At 31.9% G+C, this 17,117-nt stretch overlaps 1 protein-coding gene across 3 annotated transcripts in view; it reads right to left on the reverse strand.

The window, feature by feature from the left end:
• INTS13 (integrator complex subunit 13) overlaps positions 1 to 17,117 on the reverse strand; it is a 41,852-nt gene that overhangs the window by 20,470 nt on the left and 4,265 nt on the right. For all 3 annotated transcript variants that reach the window (XR_004229560.1, XM_031938489.1, XM_012550867.3), the window contains exons 3-11: positions 16,702 to 16,776; positions 13,399 to 13,601; positions 12,942 to 13,022; positions 12,058 to 12,148; positions 9,777 to 9,905; positions 7,667 to 7,751; positions 4,455 to 4,544; positions 4,182 to 4,271; positions 633 to 811 (exon numbers count right to left, since the gene is read on the reverse strand). Coding sequence is in view for 2 of the 3 variants with exons in the window: in XM_031938489.1 (XP_031794349.1) it covers positions 633 to 811; positions 4,182 to 4,271; positions 4,455 to 4,544; positions 7,667 to 7,751; positions 9,777 to 9,905; positions 12,058 to 12,148; positions 12,942 to 13,022; positions 13,399 to 13,601; positions 16,702 to 16,776 (1,023 nt within the window). In the remaining variant the exon portion in view is untranslated. The remainder of the gene's footprint in view (positions 1 to 632; positions 812 to 4,181; positions 4,272 to 4,454; positions 4,545 to 7,666; positions 7,752 to 9,776; positions 9,906 to 12,057; positions 12,149 to 12,941; positions 13,023 to 13,398; positions 13,602 to 16,701; positions 16,777 to 17,117) is intronic.

Consider the following 17,117-nt stretch of genomic DNA (forward strand, 5'->3'; position numbering starts at 1 on the left):
TTTGCTTCTTTTGTGTAGCATGTGTCCAGAAACATTTCTGAAACATTTTCTGATCTCTAGGTGGATATCTTGAAAAAAATATTGTGTGTATGTGAACACACACACATATGTGCTTATATGTTTTTATGTGCACACATAATATGTATATACACACACACATACGCACAAACCCCCTCAAAAAAAAAAAAAAAAAAAGAACGATTTATATATATATATATATGAGTGTGTGTATATAAATGAAGAGATCGGAGCCAATGATAAAGCTATGTAGCTATGGTTGGATTGAGGAAATCTTTAAAACATGAATAAAATAGGGTTGCATTTACATGTTTTGGAAGTTAAAACTTCTGAAGAGTTCAATTCCTTTGAAGGACAGAAAATGAAGTAATATAAAATGCTAAGATAAGACCATTGACAGATTGTTTTTGTCTTCCACTAAAATTAAAATAATTATATGATGAATATAGTTATTAAATATTTAAATCTTGTTGGTAAAACTATTTCACAAAATTAACTCTAAGCAGAAACAGAATCAAGCAAACAAAATCAAACCACCTTACTCCGAAAAGTCCCTTTAACAGCCTGGTAAATTCAAAATATGGAAGTAGTACTCATAGACATTAGAGCCTTACTGTAATCCGGTAATCTGTAACTCTCCCACCACACCCTTCACTAATTGAAGGAGGGTCTTCTAGAATGGATCGAGAACTGCTCAAGACGTGCAAAAAAATCTCTCCTCCATGGCTACTAAGCATATGACTAATGACTTTGGAACCTGATTTTCGTGGCTGTTCCAGTAGAACAGAACGACCTGTCAAGAGTAAGATCAGCAAATTAATTCAAATTGGTAACTTTTTCACTCTTAAAACATATATATCTGGATGATTCATTTTGTTCACCTAACAATAGATTTTACCTAGAAGGTCTTTTCCCTTCCAGGTTTGTATCTTAGTCTCAGGTAAGAAGGTTACTGTATTTTTTCCAGCTATACATAAAGTAAACTATCAAAATTTAATGTCTGGTTGTTTTTCAGTCATTTGGACACCAAAAAGAAAAGTTTGAGCACTTCTGGCCAATCTCTAGAAGAGCAGCAATTAAAAAAAAAAAAAAAGTCCCATTTTTGTTTCATCGTGCTTCAATGTTACCACAAGTACTTAAAAATTTTGAGTTCCTGTGGCTGTTTAGATTTTTCTGAAGGAAGTTTATACTTCCATTCTGCTCAAAGTATCAAATTATTTCTAAAAGGAAATTTTTTCCCCCCTCACTAGTATTTTATTTTTTCAAATACATGTAAAGATAGTTTTAACATTCATTTCTGTAAGTTTTTGTGTTCCTATTTTTTTCTCTTCTTTACTTCCTTCTCCCTTCCCCAAAACATCAAGCAATCCAATAGGTTAAATATATATAATTCTACTAAATGTATTTCCACATTTGTCATGTTGTGCAAGAAAAAAATCAGACCAAAAGGGAAAAAAACTATGAGAAAGAAAAAGCAAAAAAAGAATGGAAAAAAGGGTGGAAATCAAATACTATGCTTTGATCTACATTCAATTTTTATATTTTTTCTCTGGATATGGATGGCACTTTCCATCCCAAGGGGATCACTGAATTATTGAGAACAGATAAATCTATAATAGTTGATCATCACATAATCTTGCTATTACTGTGTACAATGTTTTCCTGGTTCTGCTCACTTCACTCAGTATCAGTTCATATAAGCCTAAAAGGAAATTTTTTGGGAGATTTCTGCAGTAGAATACTAATTCTGAGCAGTCTCTATGCTAGAAATATTCAACATTTAATTTTAATGCATTTATTAAAATCTGAATCCTCCAAGAGTATAGAACATGGAAATAAAATTATATTTGGCACACTGAAAACCAACTATGAGATACCTGGCAAGTGATTTCACCTCTCAGTGTACCAGACTATCTATGAGACTAAAAATTTTAAATCTGCATTGGTAAAATGAGTTTCTAGGTCAAGAATTCCCTACCCTATAGAAATTTATATTACCCTACAGAATAGTAGGAGCGAAAGGGGTTGAGGGGATGACAAGAGAGGGCAGATTAGAGGAGGGGATAAGAGTTAGAAGCAAAACATTTTTGTGAAGGGACAGGGTGAAAGGAAAGAGAATAGAATAAAACAGAGAGAAATAGAAACAGTAAATGTAAAAAAAAAAAATTGCAGCAAGTCCCTCTGATAATGGCCTCATTGTTCAAACATATAGAAAACTGTGTCAGATTTATAAAAATAAGAATCATTATCCAATTGATAAATGATCAAAAGATAAGAACAGTTTTCAGATGAAGTAGATCATAGCTATCTATAGCCATATTAAAAAATGCCTTAACTCACTACTAATTGGGAGAAATGCAAATTAAAGCAATTCTGAAGCACTACAACAGAATTAGATTGGCTAATAGGACAGTTGAGGAAAATGACAAATGTTGGAAAAAATGAGGGAAAAATGATAAATTAATGTACTGATAGCAGAGTTGTGAATTAATTCAACCATTCTGTAGAGACTTATGCTCAATACCACTAAATCTGTGTCCCAAAAGAAATAGAAAAACAAAAGGACATATTTGTACAAAAAATATTTACAATAGCTCTCTTCTAGGGGCAAAGAATTGGAAATTGAAAGAATAGTTGAATAAATTGTATATAATTATAATATTTGTATATAATAATGCATTGTGCTATAAGAAATGATAAGCAGGATGCTCTCAGAAAAACCTGCAGGGAATTCCATGAACTGATGCATAGTGAAATGTACTGTGTACAAAGTATTAGTAACATTGTGGAATGATCAGCTATCAATGACTTTGCTATTCTTAGTAATACAATAATACAAAACAATTCTGAAGGTCTTATGATGAAAAATGCTATCCATACCCAGAAAAGAACTTATGGTGTCTGAATGCAGATTGAAGCATTTTTTTTTTAAACTTTATTTTTCTTAGGGTGCTTTTTTTTTTTTGGATCCATGTTTTCTTTCACAACATGACTACTATGGAAATGTTTTTCATGACTACATATGTATTTTTTTTTTATTTTTTTATTTAACAGCCTTTTATTTACAGGATATATACATGGGTAACTTTACAGCATTAACAATTGCCAAACCTCTTGTTCCAATTTTTCACCTCTTACCCCCTCACCCTCTCCCCTAGATGGCAGGATGACCAGTAGATGTTAAATATATTAAAATATAAATTAGATACACAATAAGTATACATGACCAAAATGTTATTTTGCTGTACAAAAAGAATCAGACTCTGAAATATTGTACAATTAGCTTGTGAAGGAAATCAAAAATGCAGGTGTGCATAAATATAGGGATTGGGAATTCAATGTAATGGTTTTTAGTCATCTCCCAGAGTTCTTTTTCTGGGCGTAGCTAGTTCAGCATGACTACATATGTATAACCTTTATTGAATTGCTTGTATTCTCAATTGGGGGGAAAGAAGGAGGAAGGAAAAAATCTGCAACTTAAAATTTTAAAAATAAATGTTAAAAATTGTTTTTACATGTAAGTGGGGAAAAATAAAATATAAATGATTTTTTTAAAAAGGCCTTGTGCTATAAAGGACTAAAGTTCATAACAACAGAAAAAATTATTTTGAATCAAAGATGTAATTTTAAGTCATTTTCCTCTTCAAAATATTAATTTGCAGGGCATTTAGATGGCACAGTGGATAGAAAACCAACCCTGAAGTCAGGAAGACCCAAGTTCAAATCTGGTCTCAGATCCATGGCTGTGTGATCCTGGGCAAATCACTTAATCCCAATTGTCTTAGCAAAAAAAAAAATATATATATATATATATATATATATAAATTTGAAATCTATGGGGAAATTAAAAATCAGAAAATATTTTAGTTATAATGTTCATTAATGAAAACATAATACTTCTGATTAAGGCCAGAAACACAAATCATTTTACTAATCTCTGCAAAATCACTTCAATGAGTTCTGTAATATTTAAGTTCAAAGAAATTAGTGTGAAAAAGGTTAAAAAAGATATAGAGGGAAACGTTCCACATCTAGATCAGATTTTAGAATTCTTTTACAAAATTTGTTAGCAATTAACTGTGGTCTGCACACCTATTTCAAAGTTCTCTCACTTGTAAAATTATACATGTAACTATACCAATGAAAACAAATAAAAAAGTTACCATTCAGAAGAAAGTTAGTAAGGCAGGAGGAAGGTCTACTGTTCACATCTACAGGTGAAATTCTATATGCTCCTGTGCAATAATGTAATTCTGAAACACAAGTAAAAACTCATGAATATGAATAAAGCATCACTTCTATTATAGGAAGGAGAAGTTACCTCCTCCACGATCTTTACAATGATGGCTAAAGATGAAGTCAAAAGAATAAGTGGAAAAAACTTATCAAATTTCTAATTTAATAACTTACATTGCTTAATTATTTTGAGTACTTACCAACATTATTTGTTCTTGGTGTACACCATTTAAGTGTTACAGTTTCTTTAAATGAGCCTTCTCTACTACTGCCTCCCAAGTGAACATCACCTTTAATATATTTCAAAAAAGTGTAAATGAGAATAAAATATAACACTTGAGTTTTCTATGTAAGATCCCAATTTAATTCAATTCAACAAACATTTACTAAAGGTCTTCTCTATGTAAAATATTCCATACTAGAAAAGTATTAAAAGCAAGTGCCTTCATTGCATAGGATATACCAAGTCCAAACAAAAGATATACAAAACAAGATATCAAAGAGTGGGGAACACTAACAACTGATGCAAGAAAGTACTCTTGTAAAAAAAGAAAGACAGCAATAAAGCTGAGCCCTGAAATAAGGTAGGGGTTACCAAAGTCAGAAATGGGGAGGCAGAACATTCAAACCAGGCATGAGGACAAAGGCAAAGAGGCAGAAGATGGATAATCATGTAGTGGGAAGAGCAAGTAACCCATTCTGATAAGATGCAGAGTATCAGACTAAAGAGAAGAGCTGCATTGTGAAGCAATAGCAAACAAATGTATTATGTTTGAGAGGCAAGAGCTTTCTTGAAAAGGAAAGCCAAAAGACTAATGGATAAAAGCAGAGGACTTTTCATTTCTGCTTAATTATAGAGCCCTGAAAAAGCAGCCCATTCAAGCCTAGTGATTTTTCTCAGAATGTTTTCACAAGCATAAAATAAAATACATAGATTATAAACAAACAAAACAAACCCCACAATTATCCTGAAATAAACTTATCCAAGTTCATAGATCCCTTTGAAATCTACCCACAGACTTTTTGGGAAGTCAGATTATAGGCTAATAGGACTTGAAGCGCAGAGGCTTCTAATACTGTTGCATGAAACAATGAGAGCCTGGGCAATTTCTAGAACACTAGCAGAGGATCTTCACTGAATTCTTGATCTGAACTGTCCTATTCATGGCCACACTAAAGACAAAAGGGATCTAAGTGGCCAGAAACTTCCCAAAGGCAGCCTAGGAACTGCACAAGTAGTCTGATTCTTTCTCCTCTCACTCCTGTTAAACTTCAACTTCTAAAGTCCTTATATGACATTTTACTTCCAATTCTGTTCTTGGCTCAGGTTATCTCCCAGATCTGGGATGCAAACCCTTAGAGGCATAATGAAATTGATGTCAAGCTAACCTCAGAATCAGGATGACTTTAGTTCAAGTCCCACCTCTGATACATACCAGCCAGACAAGTGGCTTAATCTCTTTAAGTCCCCAGGCAACTAAGCAAATTATAAATTGCAAAAAATTTGCAGATTTGCATTTCTAGAAGGAATTCCCTTACTGGAAACTCCAATAGCTACTACTATCACAGATCCAAACTCTAACCTCTAACACTCTTGTTTTCACATCCTTTGTGTATGTTTGTGTGTAGTTATGTATATGTGTGTGTGTGTGTGTGTAAACTCAATTCATCATGCATTTATTGAGCACTTATTCTGTCATATAATGTCATAAAACCTGGAAACACAAAAGTAAAAATGAAAACACCTTTGTCCTCAAGGAGCTTATATACCAATGAAGGAAAACAAATGATGTGACTCTAGGAAACCTAGACTGATCCCTCCACCTCACCAAATTCTGTTTTCTTCCTCTTCATCTCTCTCCAATTTACTTTGTACTTCCTCCCCTTCTCACCTAGGTGTAACTGTTATTCTCCTTCAATAGAATGTAATCTAAAACACAGTGGAGAGAACACCAGGCCTATATTGAGGCAAACTTGAAGTTCAAATGCAGCCTCAGACACCTACTATTTGACCCTAGGGAAATCACTGAATCTGTTTGCCTCATTTTTCTCAACTGTAAAAAGGATAGCAATAGTACCGAATTTGCAGGACTGTCATAATCAAATGAGATAAAAATTATAAAACGTTTAGCACAGCCCTGAGTAGACACTATATAAATGTTAGCTAAGGAAGGACCCCTAAAGAAGTCAAAGACAAAAATGAAGGTCCTATATATTTTTATGTTAATGTGCATTTTATGATAGCAGAGAATAAAAACTATGTTTCCACCAAATGAGAAATGGATGAAAAAAAATCTTACAATAAATATTACTATGTATTAAGAAATAATGGTAATTTTAACAGTGATAACAGCTAGCATTTACATAGAGTCAGTATTTGCCTGTCAGCACAGCAGAACACACAAGCTTTAGGATACAATTTGCTGTGACTAGAAGTGGTTCCTAGCAAACTATTCATATCTGTGTATGTGCTACAAAGAAGCTAGAATCACTGGTTCAAAGCACTTCCTGGGAGTTTACAAAGAAACTAGAGTCTCTAGGCAGTTTGAGTAGCTATTCTAATTCTAAATAGCAACCTTCTTAGTGCTCATGTAAAGCAAATATTGTCTATGGAGAAAAAAAGAGAATTCCTGAAATTCACATTAGGAAGCTGAATGGATAAAAAGTACCAATTACTCAAAATTTAAATCAGATTTTTTTTTTGGTACTCCAAATTCATTTCCATCATAGTTTGTTCCCCTCTAAAATTAAGGGTGAGCTATTGTATTTTCCTAGATAATTCAAAAATGTGTTTCAGTTCTGGACATTTAAATATTTAAGAATTCATTCAAATATTCACTACTATTGACCTAATTATACAATTATTAACAAGCAAATTAAATTTCCCATGCCTATTACCTCATTGTTGTTAAAAAAAAAAAAAGAGGGAAAAAGGTAATGATAATATAGTACTTGCCTCATAAGACTATTTGTGAGGTTCAAATGAGATAATGCATATAATAACTTTGCAGACTTCAAAGTGCTACATGAATGTTATCTATTATTAATTACAACCAAACTATGGATTGTTATTCTGAAATAAAATAGCCTGTTACACAAAGGATTAGATTACAGAAGACAATTATTAATAAATGGAAAGCAAAATGACAATAAGGCTATCACACAGAGATTTTAAAACTACATTTTAAAAAATTACTTAACACTTTGAGATTTTTATTTTAAAGAAAATTGTAACCTGCTAGGAACCAATAGTACTTTGCAAAATAGGCCCTTAAGAGTTTGCTGAATGACTAATTTTAAAGATTAGCTCCTAGGACTAAGAAATGTACAAGTGGTTTTAGCATGTCACAATTTCAAATGTTCTGCTATTATATAGTCTATCAAAAAAAAAAATTTACTATATTTTACTTACCACTTTTTAAGAAATCTACATGAGCTTCTTTATGATGAAGTAATTCCACATCATAGTTGGCAGATGTGTTGGCATGTTGTTCTTCCTTTAATTGGAGACATTTAAAAATCAGTTTTCTCACATTAAATAATTAACAATTTTGGTTTTTGCTTTAAATGATCAAATACATTAGAAAAGGGTAAGTTCTAACTTTGCAGTGGTTTGCTCAGTGACGTATTTAAAGATGCAAGAATTTTCCCCCAACATGGAATCTAATCAAGAAAAATAATTCTCAAGGGTTTCAGGCAAAATAATTTCATAGCTATTATATCAGAACTAAAAGGAGCTGCTGCCTCTGGAAGTACTGAAGTAAAGGTATCAAGGCCACATCTGACCTACAACACTCCCAAATATAGACGAATTAAATTAAAATGTAATTGGAAAATAATTAACAAAATAAATAAAAATACAATAAAATATTAATGTTACTATGTGACTTTGTAAGTCAATATGCACCTGTAAGAATCCTTATACAGGACTTAATGACCTCTTTTTCTATTTGAGTTTGATAGCACTGGCTAAGAATTTCTTTTGCTTCCAATCACTCTAACTAGTATTGCTTCTTGGGCACTGTTTAATGTTAAAAGATTGTTTATGAAAAAAATTAGGTTTACCAAAATCATAACACCTTATGTTTCTACAACTTACAAAATACTTTTAAAAATATTATCTAATTTGGTACTCTAAATAATATATCTGAACAGATATAAATACCTTTTTTTTTTCCAACAACAGGCCACAAAGAATCAGACAAATAAAGTTATAAATAAAGTAATAAGATGCAGCTTTAGAATTTTAACCTAATTCTGATTCCCAGCTCAAGTTTTTCAAATTCTCAAATATCCTGAATTTGACCATTTGGCCAACAAAATCCCAAATGTGGTCAAGAAGAGGCAGATGCAACTGAATCAAGTGAAACGGCCATTTATTCAAAATTGAATAGCATCTTTAAATAGCTGCAACAGATGAGCAAGCACCATAATACATCAATTAGCAAATAAAGAATCATCATCTAGGAACTTGTGTTCATAAAAGTGAACACAGACTCCAACACACTGTATTCTAAAAGTCCAAAGTAGAAAACTTTCACATCAACAGCACGCAAATCCTATCAATAAGTAAACAACAAGTATACTATCTGCCAACCTAAAATTATTTTTTGTTATAATGTACACTGAATTTATATTTAAGACATGAAGCAAATCAGTTCCACTATATTTGCTAACTGCTACATACAACAGATTCTGAGGGAAGCACACATTTTCCAGTGAAGATCTAACCAATGTAATTCAACAAGTATTAATTTTTTCTTCTCAATACAAGAAAAAGACTCATGTGAGTTTCTCATTCTATCATTCAGTGTGATAGCAAAAAACAAAAACAAAAACAAAGTAGATAATTAAAATTACAACTTAATGATGGAATAATTCGCATTGATAAGTAAAGGAAACAAGAATTCTAAGAAATCCACCTCCAGCCCTTCATAGGCTTAGAATTGGGGCAGAAATCATTTTATTTGGCTCGGTATTCCTAGCATCTTGTTGAAATGAATAATAAACATACAAAAATGCAACTCTTCCTAACATTAGGAAGCAATAAACCAACTGAAAATAATGGCCTATTACTTTGTGATCAGTACCTATTAGTTATTAACATCTTTATGTTAAATGGTTAAGAAAATTACAGGGGAAAGAAAAGCTCCACCAGAATGCACAAAAAAATCAGGAAAATCTAGTAACACAGCTATCAGGAAAAGAATCACAGACATAGTAATAATATGAGATTAACAGATTAAATTTTGTACAAAATAATATGAACAAAAAAAAATTTATATAGCCTAATCTTAATTGGTGAAATAACAATTGCATTTTGTTCTGTGATCCTTCAAAGCATATATCAATAGTTACTGACCTGGTCACATACAGTGAATGTGGGCTAGCAAAAAAAGAAAATATGATGTAGAGAGAAAAAAAAATGCAAAGATCCAATTAAAATAAACAATAAACTTCAAAATAATTTTTAAAAATAGGAATACAGTCCCTCTCCAAAATGATAAAAATTTTCATCTTACCTTCATTGGTATATTGGTAATAGTGGTAGAAGCCAAATCAAAGTGTTGCTGTACTAAAATGTTCAATTTAGTAGCAAGATGCCGCCCTGCTCGAACACTATGCACTTCGCTGGTTAAAACTGGAGACAACTACAAAAAAATAAATAGCAGAGTATTAATGAATTTGAATCTGTCGCTAATTTTTTAAACTCTTTTCTAAAACTGTTTTATAGAACTTAAAAAATTAAAACCCATCTAATTAACATTACCATTTATTTTGTTTCCAAGTTTTCTTGGCTTCAAGTATAAAAGGAATTAAAGAAAAAGAATAAAAATGGAAAACAAAACATATAATAAAATGATCTTTTAGTAGGATTGTCAAGGAGAAAATTTTGCCTACAAAATGAGGGGTTCATTGCTCACATCCTTCTACTGGGAATAGTCTGAGTTTAAAATAAATATTTCATGTCACTAATAAAAGGAAAATGATTTAAAACAATTTTAGTGGACAATTAAATGGCACAATGGATAGAGTATCAGCCCTGGAGTCAAGAGGATCTGAGTTCAAATTTAATGCTTACTAGCTATGTGACCCTGGGCAAGTCACTTCACCCCAACTGCCTCACAAAAATTCTTCTGGGATTTCACCTTACAGCTATCAACTGGTAAAGAGGTTAAACAGAAACAGTATTGGAAGGGCTATGGAAAGACAAGTACACTAAAATACTGGTTGGTGGACTTGGGATGTAATGCAACCTTTTGTGCAAAACAATCTGGAATTATTCCAGAGAAAGGACAATTCTTCATATCCTTTGATCTAGAGTTCATACCCTAAGCTTAGATTTAAATGATTAGATATAAATATTAATACAAATATAAAAAGAAAGTAGTTTAAGTACCAAAATATGAAAGGCAACATTTTTCCACAACTAAGTATAGAGTTATAGAGATCACTAAGTACTTTTTAAATGTTTCTGTGAACAGGATGCAAATACAGAGGGGGCCAAAGAGGAGAAATCTCACATTGCTGAAATCTAAAACCAATAATAAATGTAAAGGTAAGATACCATATTGTGATTTGAATTAATAGCTTTGTTTAACTTTTCTCATGAGAAATAATTTTGAAGATGACAAGAAAGTTAGCAAAGTGATGTAGTGGATAGTGTGCTGGTCTAGGAAGACCTGAGTTTGAATCCTGTCTCAGATGCTTATTACCTCTGTGACCCTGGGCAAATCAATTCACCTCTGTAAGCCTCAGTTTCCTCATCTGTGAAAAGGGGATAATTATAACACCTACTTTACAGGATTCTTGTAAGGACCAAATGAGATGACATGAAGTACTCTGCATATCTTTTAAAACATTACATAATTATTAACTTATAATCATTACTTACTGTATTATTGTCAGTTTCAAATGGTAATATAAATACATTAAAAACTCTAGGTCAGAGATAGATCAGAGATAGATCAAAATAATTCTCTTTAAAAATAACATGCTGAGTAAATATCATTTAAATTTAGTCTTCCTTTCCTCAGTATCAAGAAAATATTAATTGTAGATCTTTAACATATTAGATCACAAATTCACTCAAGAAAATCTGTGATCTCATCAATATATTCCCTCCAACAATGTATATTACCATTTATGTCTGCCCATCCTGCATATTCCAGTGGCTCCCACTAAGTGTATCCCAAAGGGTCTACTGGGGATTCCTCCATTTCTCTTGACATCACCAAGTATCCAATTCATTGGTTTGCCAATCTGGCTTTTTTGCTTATATATTTCGATAATAGAGGCACATTTTTGGCAAAAATACATGTTGTTTTATATCTTGCTTAATATCAACAGAGAGTCAAAGTTATTTTTATTGTCACATCACTTAAAGATGGAGAGTATCTTTACAGTATTCAGAGGATATACTTTATTGATGAAGAGCCTTTACGGTGACATGTAAGCTTGGAAGAATTTTACATTCTCTGAACTTTCCAGTCAATGTTATGACCAAAAAAAAAGATGTGGCTTGTTTTAAAAATATTTAGATCTACCTTCATCACAGAATTCTGCTTTCACAATTTCAAGTACAATAAAGCCAAAACAATATCATGTGAGTATATAATAGGAAAACAGATTTAACAATACTTTTTTTCTTCAGGCATGATTTCTACGGAATACGTTTTTCATTGTATATATGGTTGTATTGTATGTGGTTTCATTGTATATGTAGTTAATGTTTAATGTAAACTTCATACTCACTGTGTATTATTTATAATCCATAATCTTTCCTTTTACTTAAGACCTTACCTCCTTTTTAGGACGATCTGACACAAGACTATCTTCACCAACTGGGTACGTATGAATCAAAACTAATTCACACTTTTGGATCTGCATAAGACTTAAGAGATAACATTATTGTTATACAACATATATTTTCTTTATATGAAAAAAGCTAAATTTATCCCATTTTGTATTTTCCATTAAATTTGCAAAGGATAAAAAAGTACCAGAGTAAATATCATGGTTATTTTAAAGACTAAATATTTAAGAACTATGCATGTTCATTCAAGTTCGATAATTATGATCAATTATCAAGAATTTAACAGTGTACAACTAAGGACTAATTTGTTGTGCATGGGAAGACAAATCAGAAGATAAACCTGTAACAATTTCTTGGATGTTTACAACAGATGCTTTTACAGAAAAAAATAAAGATATTTTTATGCTAAAAGAGGAAAAAAAGTTTTTATCAATAAATCTTTCCCTAATGATTCACTGGCAATAATTAGACAAAGTTTCTCATACTTTACCCCCACATTAACAAATAGGCACTTAGGCACTTAAACTCCAAGAGCATAAAACCAGTAGCATTGCTGGCAATTTGCTGGTCTCTTAAAATTTGTAAGAAATAGTACTGTTAAGGCCAAGAAAACTATTTCTAACAGAAGATATTTTTAGATTTTACCTTTCAGCTCTCCTCCCCTCTTTAAGAAGGGAACAACTATAAAACAAGTATCAATGGTTATGAAAACATTGGGGGAAATGAAAAGAGGGCAAGTCAAAAAATGTATATCAGAAATATATTCAATTAGGTAAGGACTTTACTGGTTTTTTCGTCTTTAAAATACATAACTGTTATTCCCCAGGATTCTGTTAAATATACACTCATGCTCTTTGTGGTTTATACTCACTGATCTGAATTAGCAGCAAGTTTGTTATGTTCATGAATGGTTTCTTGAACACAATCCTCAAGCATTCGTACATGACTATCACTATGGATTAAAAAGACAAAGATGATAAGAGACCACACTTTAAGAAAACTAGTTTTTAGAAAAATTCAATCCATTTTATTAAGGATACAAAATTTTTAATGATAGAAGGATTTAGAATTTTTTTTTAAAATACCACTATAAATAGCTTAATGCTAGAAAATGCTGCCAATTCCAAAGAAATAGACTGAACAATATTTGTATTTTAAAAATCAATTTCTACTTTAAAAATCTCCTTTAAAAAATTCAACAGTTATTTTGGCATAAAAGATATAACCTCTGAAACAAAAGGACTACTTTGAATTTAAGTTATTTCTGCAGCATTTTTAACCAAAATGCAAATATGCAAATTATTTTATTTGCTTTGAAAATTTCACACCTTTTTGCATTAGTAATACAGATTATTCGTCCTCTATTTCCAACACGTTCTGCATTCTCCATCAGCATAGTGCGAGCCTCATGTTGATATTCAGTAATTTTGCAAAGAGTTTCCACTGCTGCAACCAGACCATGCAAGATACTGCAGCATTCTGGATCTGCACGAGGATTAGGTGGTCCAACAGCAGCCAATGCCGCCATTAACTAATTAAGAGAAAGGGGAGAAAATTGTTGACAAATGTGGAATCAGGTCTTTAGGCCTATCTTATCTAGTTGTTTTTCTAGAGAACCTGACAGCAGGTTAAATAGGTAATTATCCTCCCTATGAGAAATCTGGTTGTCTCTAGGCAATACACACAATGGAAAGCACTCATTCAATTTGCTATAATCAAAATTATCCATTAATATTTTACCTTTCTCAGAAAATTCCAGAGCTCTCACTTAGTCATTGAGCCTTTCCCAGAATTACATACTCTTATCAAACTGCCACCTTTGTACTTCCCTTTCTCAGTTAATTTTATACTAGCTCATATCTTTTTTTCAAAGATCAAAAGTTATTTATATAATAAACTATGATGGGGAATGCAGTTATGACATGTTTGACATGTTTGACTGTCCATGACTCAGTTCTTCGCTCACACAAATAATAAAAATTTGTTTTGGCTAAACCAAAAATATGCAGAGTACTGAATCATCTCTTTAATACAAGTACCCCCAATTCTTTACACATTACTAGATTGAACAAAAAAGCCTCAGATGTGACTTTTAAGTGATTTGCCCAAGAACACACACAAGTTAATCACAAAGCCAGAATTCAAACTGGACTCCAAATCTATTGCTCTTCCCAATGTAGCATATTGCCTCCCAAATTTGTTGAACTGAATTGAATACTTCAAACCAAGTTACTATATACCTTACAGTGACTTCACAAAAAATTGGGCAGAAAGATGAACAGTAAAAATTAGTATTCAAGATTAAGAAATTAAAAGTTCAAAAGTCTTTCAACAGCATTACACAGTAAAAAGAGCACTGACTTAAGTTACATAGGACCTAGGTTCAAATACCTCTTGTGATTGTAGGCTAGTAAGTCACAAGTTTCCTCAGCTACAAAATAAATGGTTTGGGCTAAATGATCTCTATTATCTTTGCCAACTCTAAATCTGCAATCCTATGCTTAAGAAGCCTCACATCCGAAATCAGAAGTATCATCACACTTTTGGATACGAAGGTCAAGAAAATCAATTGTCAGATCTGGCAAACATATGACTTTATAAACAATGAAACTAACTATATAAATGGACAGAAAGTAATCAATTACTGAAATAGGAGTCATTTCATAATTAGTGAATGCATGCAACATTATGAGGAGGAACTAGAGAAGGGGTCATATGAATGAAAAAAGTAGGATATGGTATGTTGTGAAAGTAAGATTTACAACATTTGTAAAGTCATTGAATATGATGAATTAAAGTAAGAACCTGGGTAAATGAAAGGATGGTGAAATCCTCAAAAGAAAAAGGGGCACTAAGAGAAGTTTTAAAGGAAGATTAATACATGCATGTTGTTTTGGACATGAGTTTGACATGTCTAGGAAACACACAGCTAGAGATGCATAGTAGAAAGATGGGCACAATTGGAGTATGGAAGGTGATGAGAAGATATAAATAGTTCAGAAAAGAACTTTGAAAGTGACCTATTACTAGTGGAAGATCATAGATAATGATTTAAGAAATATAGAAGACTGCAGTATCCCCAAAATTAGAGAAGTGTGTCAAAGAGAAAGAGATAACAGCATCAAATGCTCCAGAAAGATCAATTAAGATGAGTACTAGAAAAGTCAATGGATTTGGTAATTAAAGAGACGGAGCAGTTTCAGTTGGCTAAAAGATGAAGTTAGAAGCTGATATGTCTCTTACACACACACAATCTTCCTGTTGAATTTACATGATAATGGAATATATAAGCTCCCTTCTTATTTTCCTCTGAAAGAAGAAAACCTGAAATAAAATACTACTTCCATGAGCAGTGAATTCATAAAGTTAAGCATTCTCTACATGCAATACAGTCTGAATGCTGTTTTATGTGTATTATAAATTTACTCACACAGCAGCACAGCCATTATACTTTCAAAAATAATTGCTTCCAAAAGAGATGTTGGATACATTTGTTTAAGGGAGGGGAAGAATGGGGGAAAATTCTCACAAATATCTCAATTATCTTGAAATTCAGAGGAAATTATATAATGGAAAAATCTGGAGGTAAGTGAGTTTAGGGTTCAAGTTCTCTGAGTTTCAGTTACCTCACCTGTAAAGTAGAGATAATACCAGTCTTTTTTAACCCATGGGCACAAAATAATAAGAAAAGTTCTTTACAAAAGCTTAGTGTATATATATTACCTATTTTTACTTTTAAAATTCCTTACAGCTTTAAATTCCATGACTCTATTTTATACATGTTCTATTTGCTTTCATAGCTTCCCTTAGAGCCTAAGACCTGGGTTCATGGCTTACAGAAAATTGGTACCTAGAAAGTTTGGGCAAGCATGAATTTTATTAGTATATAGAACACCCAACAGGCAAAAAAAAAAAAAAAAAAAAAAAAGTAACACACACACACACACACACGCACAATGTGACACATAGAGATTTGGCCACACAACAGCAGGGTCACTCAAGTGTAGGAGATGTGTATGACAGCAATATCTAAGGAGAAGCACAAACTCAAGAGTGAGGTAGGGTGAGTAGTATTAAGGGTGCAATAGGCTAGAAGCATCATCCAATCAGGAATCAAAGTTATTTGGTTTTAGAATGAGTCAGAGCAATGACAAAGTATAAACTGTTATTCTTTACACGTTTATGATCATTAATCTAAGTGATTCCATATTGAAGTATTTCTAAGATATTAAACAATATGTTTCAAAAATGACAATTATGACAATATATATTCCTTGTCTGTTACTCTCTGTGATTTAAAAAAAAAACCACCAGCGATGGAAAAATTTTCTTTTGAGAATTTTCATCAATGTTTTAAAACTTTGACATGAAGCCCTTCAATTTTGTGCTTATTTAAGTCTTATCTGCCTCACCTGCAAAAAAGTTTTCATAATGAAAATACAATAGGATTCAAAATATTAAAAATTAGTACTTTTCCAAGTTAAACAAAGACTAAATATTTGAGAAATAAACTCAATCTGCAAACTCTCTAAGATTTCAGGATTCTAGTTTTTCATTTAAAAAACCATTAAATTACTTGAATATTGTTTTGTTTTCTTTTCAAGTTATCACATTTCAGAAACTAAACATACCTCCTGCAAATTCTGGTCTTCCTGAGTCCAAGAATTTAAAACATGAGGTCCCGAGTCACTAACAATGAAATTCACCTAAAAGGTTACAAAATTGTATTTAACAATTACACTCAAATCACAAAAAAAATTTGTTCAAAGACTGATTTGCAAAGTTACCAAACAATTATATGGTAGTTACATAAAGAATTTCCTTCAATCTAAATATAAAGGAAAGATAGATACAAAAATATATACCTATAGAGGGTGTGTGTGTTTGGGTGTGTTTTTACAGTTATCTTTTTGACATTATGGGGTAGCACCCCTGCAGTCTGGAAAATCCATGTAAAAATTTTAGGCCTTCCATTCACACCAGAGAATATGAATTTTTTTTCCTCCTTTTTATGGGGCTGTACTTTACTGTAAAATGTGTATTAATA

This window comes from Sarcophilus harrisii, chromosome 5 (genome assembly GCF_902635505.1).
Source record: "Sarcophilus harrisii chromosome 5, mSarHar1.11, whole genome shotgun sequence".
NCBI classification, from domain to species: Eukaryota; Metazoa; Chordata; class Mammalia; order Dasyuromorphia; family Dasyuridae; genus Sarcophilus; species Sarcophilus harrisii.